Here is an 8710-nt window from a genome sequence, read left to right on the forward strand (position 1 = left end):
GCATTTCATAAACAAAGTGAAATTCTAGATCCCAAAAACAGAAGTACAACAGCAAAATTATTCTCTTTGTACTCAAAACTGCTTCACTTTTTTTTTTTCCAACTTTCTGATCTCTCTGCGTGATTGGATGTATGCAAATTACAGTGACGTGGTAGATTAATAAATAGCTGTTCTTAATTCAAGAACTTTCTGTATGCTTTCAACTTTTCTCTGTGAGCAGCCAAAAGGAATCAGAAAACTTCCTTTCTTCTTAAGTTGCACTCATGTGAAGTGAAACCAAGGAAGCGTAAGTGCCATTATCAATCTTCATGAGTGCATCATGTCTTCCTTTCTCAGCAATCACTCCATTCTTCACTACAGCAATGATATCAGCACATTTTATGGTAGTAAGACGGTGGGCAACAATTACAGTGGTTCTGTTAATCATTACTTTATCTAATGCTTCTTGCACTACACGCTCTGACTCTGCATCCAATGCACTCGTCGCCTCATCAAGCAAGAGGATTCTTGGATTCTTTAGTATTGCTCTGGCGATGGCTATTCTCTGCTTTTGTCCACCCGATAGTTGCACTCCTCGTTCACCTACAGAAGTTTCATATCCCTGTGGTAATGAACTGATGAAGTTGTGTGCATTAGCTGCTTTTGTTGCTGCTATTATCTCGTCCTCAGTAACATCTCCTTGCTTGCCATAAGCAATATTGTCACGGATGGTTTCATTGAAGAGTATTGGTTCTTGCCCCACTAATCCCATTTGTTGTCTCAACCAGCTTAGTTTGAACTTCTTGATTTCGACACCGTCTAAATAAACTTTGCCAGAATCAGGATCATAAAATCTCTCTACGAGACTAATTACTGTTGACTTCCCACTGCCACTCTCCCCTACCAAAGCAACTGTCTGGAGATAGAGATTCAAGTTGAGTTCGTAATTCATGTGAGGCTCAGTTTTGTACTTTAGAAGAAATCTGAACATGATATAAAGACATTATGATTTAAAGTAATGATAAGTACCTTCCCAGAGGGGATACTGAGGGTTAAGTCTCTGAAAATTTGAACATGTGGTCTCATTGGGTATTTGAAACTGACATGTTCGAGTTCGATATCACCCTTTACATTTGCAAGTGTAGTGCCTTCATCACTGCTCGAGTCTATTTTGGGTTTTCTATCAAGAATGGCAAATATTGAAGCTGTTGAATCCTTGGCTTTGCTTTTGTCTGGAGCCAGGCCACTGGATTGGGAAACCCCAACTGCTGCAATTGTCAATGCGAAAAAGACCTACAGAAAACTTGGAGGTTGAAATTTATTTTCAATGAGTTGGAAAAACGGTAGCCATTTCCATATCTTACCTTGAAAACTTCTGGAAATGTTGCTTTCCCATGTTTCACAAGAAGAGCTCCTATGTAAAAACAGAAAGCATTTGTGCAGTAGAGAACAAAGAATGAGAAACCAAAACCAGCACCACTAACAAGTCCAAGCTGAACACCTTGTTTGACAGGACCATCACATTTCTGTTGGTACAAATCCATCACCTTCTTCTCTGCACAAAATGATGCAATAGTTCTGATGCTGCCAACTGCATCATTTGCGACCTGACTTGCTTCTTCATACATTACCTAGAAATTCGTGATAATATTAGTGAACTGAAAACAAAGTTCTGTTTTGAGCTAAAAGTTTTCATCTTTATATTGGGGGTATGTAAATTCACTGCGCATGACTAACCTTTGCATCTGCGCTGAACCCCTTTGCAAACCTTGCCTGAATAAATCCTTGGAACAGAAGTAAGGGTGAGACTGCAACAATTACAAGGGCCAGAATCCAGTTGGCTGTGAATGCTATAATTAGTGCTGCTACGATTGTTGCTATATTTTGAAAAATTAAGGCCAAAGCATCACCAACAAGACTTCTAACAGTTGAAGCATCAGTTGATAATCTTGCCCCAACTGCACCACTGGATAAATAAAAAGGTAAAAACTGTTGGATCAAATCATTTTTCTTATGGAAAATAATTTTGCATAAAGGAAAAATTTGAAGAATTTTTTTCTTTAAATATTTCTTGCACACACACACACACCTTGAGTTTGCAGGATCATCAAACCAACTGATTTCTTGGTGCACTACCCTTTCAAATGTCATAGTACGAATTCTTTCAATCAATCTACCTCCTGCAATTCCAAAGAAGTAGTTCTGCACTGGTAGAACTAGGAAATTAATGAAACCAATGCCTATATACACCAATGCCCAGAACTCGGAATCTTTTTTCAGCTGTGGTGGAGGCTCGTAAAACACTTTGATGGCTGTTGATAGTAAAAGGCCAAATATTGGGAAAACAGTACCATGTATAGCTGCAGCAATAGCTCCAAGGATCAGAATTGGCAACTCAGGTTTGTTCAGATATGCAAGCCGTCTCATTGGAACTTCTTTATGCTTGTCCTTTCCTTTACTGCTCTCATCATGCTCTTCCGTCTCAATGAAATTGATATCAACAGGCATCCCTAAACCTATGTTACTAACTGTGAAAGACTGCCGATGCTGCGATGAAGCACGTTCCATAGATAGTTGCAAAGAATTTCTCAGGCTTCCTGACCTTAAAATAGGCTTATCCATTCCTGAATCATCATCTTCATTCATGTGTTGAGAGCTTTCAGATTCCTTAGCTCCCGCTTGGAGGTGAACTAGTTGGGAGTATGCTCCTTCAGGATACTGTATCAGCTCCTCGTGGGTTCCTGAAAGAAAATTGTTCGAAGATAGTAAATAAAATTTATGGAATTGAAAAGAAAATGGCAAAAATTTTATTACCTTTCTCCACAATTTTGCCCAAATGCACCACAGCAATAATGTCAGCGTTCCTGATAGTAGTTAAACGATGTGCAACAACCACAGTTGTCCTGCTGCTCATAACATTCTCTAGTGCGTTTTGGACAATGCGTTCAGATTCAGCATCTAGTGCACTTGTTGCTTCATCAAGAAGAAGAATTTTTGGATTCTTCAATATGGCCCTTGCAATGGCAATTCTTTGCTTTTGACCTCCTGACAACTGAGTACCATGCTCACCTACCATTGTGTCAAGTCCCTATGCATTCATCCAAAGGAGAAATATACAAAATTGCGCATTCTTTAGTTAGTATGAATGCCAAGATGCAGTGAAGTATTAATTTTAGCAAACAAATTTTGAATAAGATTATACATGGGATGAAGATTGATATACCTCAGGCATTTTATCAATGAACTTGGCAGCATTAGCAAGCTCAATTGCTGTTCTAATCTCCTGATCAGTTGCATTTTCTTTTCCATATGCAATGTTCTGTTTTATGCTAGTTGCAAACAAAATAGGTTCTTGACTAACTAGTCCAATCTTCTCTCTTATCCTACTGAGCTTCAACTTCTTCAAATTAACACCATCTATAAGCACTTCACCTGAATCAGGATCATAAAATCGTTCAATAAGGCTAACAACAGTTGACTTCCCGCTTCCACTTTGCCCGACTAAAGCTGCAGTTTTTCCACTTGGAATTTGCAGTGAAAATCCTGCAAAGATCTTAACATCGGGCCTGGCAGGGTATCTGAAATGCACATCTTTGAGTTCAATATCACCCTTGATATCTTCCAATACCATCCCGTCAGTGTCGTAAGCATCAATTTTTGGAACTCGATTGATGGTCTCAAACATCTTATAGGCTGCAGCTTGACCTGCTGCAAATGCATTCAAGGATGGAGAAGTCTGACCCAATGACCTATTCCAAGCGAACACGAACAATTACTAAGTTAAGCTATAAAATTAATTGTAACATAACGTTTTATTAGCTAGAAAAGCTGATCATGCTTCAGGTACTTACATTCCACCTGTCATGATGGACATAATAACAGTGATGACTTGCCCACCATTATAACCTTTGTGTATGATCAATTTGGATCCGTACCATATGGCAAGTGCATAAGTGGCAAAGACGACAAGCAGCATTGATCCAATTCCTACACCTGAGGCCAGCCCCTGTTGCACAGTAGATTGATATGCTATCTTTAACTTTTCATTATACTTTTGTATAGCATGCTTCTCCCCTGTGAAGGATGCAACCTTGCAGAACACAGAATAGGTTCAGCGAAACAGGCGTCTCTGAAGAAATCCGTATGATGTAAATATATCAATTTATTTCTAGGCCTTACTGTTCTGATAGCTCCAACTGTTTGTTCAACTACATTTCCTGCTTTTGCATAAGCAACTTGCCCACGACTTGACATTTTTGACATGACAATTGCCATGAATCCACCAACAATTACAAGAAGAGGAATACAACTTAGTAGAACAAATGAAAGTAGCCATCCTCTTGCAAAAGCAATTATAAAGCCTCCCAAAAATGTCGATGCTAATTGTATAAATTTCCCAGCCTGTGAAAACGCATTCGACCCCAACTATATCATACATTTGATAATTAAATGAAAACTTTTTAAGGCCCTCGCAGTAGATCATGACTTGATCCGTGAAATTAATGGTTATTGATCAAGTGATTACGTACCTTCTCACCCATGGCATCTTGAATGAGAACAGTGTCGCCTGACATTCTTCCAATGACCTCACCGGTTGTTGTTTCAGTGTCAAAGAATCCGATGTCTTGTCTTAAAATTGTTTTCAAGTACAAACCTCGGATGCGAGCAGACTGTCTTTCTCCAGTCACCATCCAGCATGCAACCTCTGCAACAATTTGACAGTACAACAAGGCAGTTAGGAAGTCCATGCAACCTTCGGCCTTATAAACATTTACGCCAAGTAATAATATCATAATCTGAAAGTGAACCGCCATTTTTTTAAGTAAACGACCTTATTTTTGAATATGTAATTAAATGGGGTAAAATGACCCGATGTTCTAAATCTTCAATTGTTTTTTTTATATTCTTTCTATTATTTTTGTTACTTGCCACGGTACCAATGAAGATTTTGACAGATAATTGATAATGTGGCTCCAAATTTACAAAAAAATCATCTCCCATTTTACACATATTTTGCTGACTCCTTTATTAAATCATAGTCAGCAAATTACTTATGTCCCGCTCTCAAATAAATAAACTTCAATTAGAAAAAATCTCCGATTTCGAACAACAAAAGGTCACTAGAGAAGGTCATGAAAGCCACATACAAGGATGCACTGGAGAAGGGAACTAAAGAATTAGACAGCATAAACGACGAAAAGAAGGAAGGAGGAACAAAGAAGAGCATCAGAAAGAAAAAGAATAGAGCAACGATAGAGATAGAAATCAAGGAAGCTATCACAGAAGGAAAGATGAAGAAGAACATAGAAAGGAAAGAAGAGAGACTGTTAAGAAGGAAATCAGAAAATCTAAGCCTGCCAAGGAGGCAACTAAGGAAGGAACAAAGAAGAAGATAGAAAATCTAGAAAAGAGTGCAAAAGAGGAGACTGAAAGATCCATTATCAATGAAGTAAATAGGGAAGGAGGGGATAAAAATGCTAATAAAATAGAGAAAAAACTTAGCAACGAGGATCAGATTCTGGAGCTGTTTGAGTCTGCTTGGCTTGCCAGCCTAAGAAATAAGGAAACACATCTCAATGGTGATCGGTGAAGGAAACTTGCTATGACATTATTTTATGATGTAAAGGAAACAACATGCTGCTCTGACATTCTTCAAGAATCTGTTTTAGTAGAGGAATATTTGTAGAAGTGCAATTTTTCAATGTAAAATACTATTATATTAGTAGGTTGGCTTAAATGATTGTAAATTATAATTTTATCATATGAGTTGTATCATGTGCATATATATATATATATATATATATATATATATATATAAAGTAATTTATTAAGTATTTGAGTTGTAATTTTTTTATTATTTGTATAATGATAAAAATTAATTAAAAACATGAAAAATTGAGAATTTTTTTTCAATTTAGATTATTTATGTGAGGGTGGGAGATAAGTGATTTGTTGACTAGGATTAAATAAAAGAGTCAGGCAAAATATATGTCAAGTAAGAGATAGTTTTTTATAAATCTAACAGTTGTATCATCAATTAACCGTCGAAATCCTAATTTACCGATGGAAGTAACAAAAATAATAGGAGAGGTACTAAAAAAATAAATTGAAGGTTTAGTATCAAATAGAAATAAGAGGTAAATGTTTGATATGGGCGGGACAATTTACCCTATCTAAATGCTAGCTAATTTCAATCATACAATTATGCAAAAAAAGAAAAAAAATCTGCCTCACGTAGTAAGGAAGCTATGCCTGAACCAATAGCCAAGTACACCAACTTCAGAGATAACTGCAGATTGCATAAGGTAAATTGTGTTAGCTTTATTTATTTTTCAACAAGAAGGAGATTATAATGTATTTTAATTCTGTAGCACAATAGAAATATTTATAGCAAATATGTAATGAAATGAATGGACAATGAAAGAGTTGTTTTATCCTCTTAAACCAATCAAGTTGAACAATGAAAAAATTCCCTCGAAGAGTTTATCAAATTTCATATATAGTTGTTTTCTTTTTCTATTATTATTTTTTTTTAAAATGATGTCCTTATTATAGTTATTATTACTATTTACCCAATGAAAAAGGACCAAGTTCCATATGTCAACTCCAACCAAATCGCCCAGAAATAGTATATAACAAAAAGAAAAAAAAAAAAAAGAAATCCGAAGAACTTCAAGCATATTTGGCTTGACTTTTTCTCATTGTTTTGACGTAAAGCATAAAAGATTTTCTGGGTTTACTTTGAAACAAGGAAAGGTTTATCCCAGCACAGCAAACATGAAAGCTGAACTCAACCAAATGTTCAAATAAAAATAGAAATCCACTTCAAAAAAAAAAAAAAAAAAAAAAAAAAGAAAAAGGAAAAAGAAAAAAGGAAAAGAGAAATCTTGCAATGAGTTCATGATGTTTTTTGACCCTCGTGCCAAGATCAAGACTCAACCCTTTGTTGATGCCATGCATTAACATTAATTCTTCCAATACAAACAAGGAACAAACGGGTAATTGAAGTAAATGAACCGACTCACCTTTGACACTTCATGCACGACATTAGAAGGGTCAGTTGTGCCGAAGGAGTTGATAAGCTGACCAAAAAGAAGAGTCATAAGAGGCTGAGCAAGCCCATTACCAATGGCAGAAACTGTGCCTACAATCATCAAAACCATATCAAGTCTGTCTGCAAAAGCAAACAGCTTGTATATTGGCACCTTCTGATTCCCTGCATTCATCTCCTGTTTTTCTTTAACAACTCTTTTTTATTGCCTCCAATCAGCTATACTATTGGTTTCTTCGGTTCTTGAAAAACACAAAAGAAAGAAAAGAAACTGAGAATCAAGTTAAATAAAATAATTATAATACCAAAAAGGAAAAGAAAGCACCAGAGACATACGGGAGAGAAGGGAATTACAAGGATGAGAATGCATAAGAAGTGTTTATGTATGTATCTAAATTATATGAGAAATACGTGTTGTTATATAAGTTTGTTTGTGCTGTCTGAATGTGTTTGTGTCTATTTTTAGATATTCTTTGCTTTCAAGTTCTAGAATGCCTACAGACTATATAGGTTGGCCACGAATGGCCCTAGCTCTTTGGGACTCTTTCTATAACCGATCTTAATTATGTCAGTTCTTTTTCCTTCTTTTTTTAAACTTTAATGGGTTATATATGAATAATTAACATTATTAAGATCATTCTTTTTTTAAATTGCTTATACGAAAACCCATTTGGGGTTTGTCTTCTAGAAGCACAGTCACTTCTGTTAATTTGATGGTTACACAAAATGAAAGGTTTAGAATTTTGATTATGACAAAAGGTAAAACCAAAGAAACGAAATCTTTTTTAGAAAAAGAAAAGTTTTAACATTTGGATTCCTCATTGCTAGATCCATTACCTATAAATTCAAAATATATTCAGGGAAAAGAAATAACCATCAACAACCATTAATGGTGTTTCTCCTGCACAGTATATGTGGATTCCATGCTACCATTTTTCTCAATAATTAATACATATTTATGTTGGTGAATTTATATTAATAAATTAATTTAATATTTTAATTTTTAGTTTGACTTAATTGATATTTAAATTTTATTTTTTTAATATTTAATTATTTATAATTTTAATTTAACTTAATATAAATGTAAATTTATTTTTGGTAATATTTGAATGGAATCCATATATGGGATAGTTAGTTTATTATTATTTTTAAAGATATTATAAATAAATATTAAATATTAAAAAAAATATTAAATTATATCTATAAATTTAATTTTATAATTAAAATAATAATAACAATTATAAAACAACTAAATCGTTCTGTTAACTAAGGTAATTAACTCAGTAGCATATATAGCCCGCTTAACTTATTGACGTTAATAACAAATTAATTGCCATCAAATGCGCACACCCTTTTCAAAATATTACAAAAGAAAATTAATTAAAAATTATTTATTCATTAAATAATTTTTTAAATTTTTTTTAGATCAAATCTATATAAAAAAATTTAGCATGTAATTATTATTATATTAAATAATTTACACTGTATGATAGATGATAAATATTTAAATAATATAATAAAAAATTATATAAGCTAATGAAAATTTAAAAAATATCAGGTCATATTAATATAAAATTTCCGTACGTAGTCTTTTTGTTAATTATACAATGTTTCACTCTATCATATAATCTGCACCATGCAATGTACAGTGATAAAAATTGATAAATTAATTACAAATTA

At 34.2% G+C, this 8710-nt stretch overlaps 1 protein-coding gene across 1 annotated transcript; it reads right to left on the reverse strand.

The window, feature by feature from the left end:
- Window positions 1-38: 38 nt before the first annotated feature.
- LOC8284035 (ABC transporter B family member 9) lies at window positions 39-7448 on the reverse strand. The gene is made up of 13 exons (XM_002519711.3): window positions 7367-7448; window positions 7005-7272; window positions 6214-6268; window positions 4509-4684; window positions 4159-4380; window positions 3831-4069; window positions 3203-3728; window positions 2794-3067; window positions 2069-2720; window positions 1717-1945; window positions 1344-1610; window positions 1009-1272; window positions 39-895 (listed from the first exon to the last, which is right to left on the reverse strand). Exons 2-13 carry the CDS (start codon window positions 7203-7205, stop codon window positions 251-253), a joined length of 3750 nt encoding a protein of 1249 aa, XP_002519757.2. The 5' UTR covers window positions 7206-7272; window positions 7367-7448; the 3' UTR covers window positions 39-250.
- Between the last annotated feature and the right edge of the window lie 1262 nt (window positions 7449-8710).

This window comes from Ricinus communis, chromosome 5 (genome assembly GCF_019578655.1).
Source record: "Ricinus communis isolate WT05 ecotype wild-type chromosome 5, ASM1957865v1, whole genome shotgun sequence".
Taxonomy (NCBI): Eukaryota; Viridiplantae; Streptophyta; class Magnoliopsida; order Malpighiales; family Euphorbiaceae; genus Ricinus; species Ricinus communis.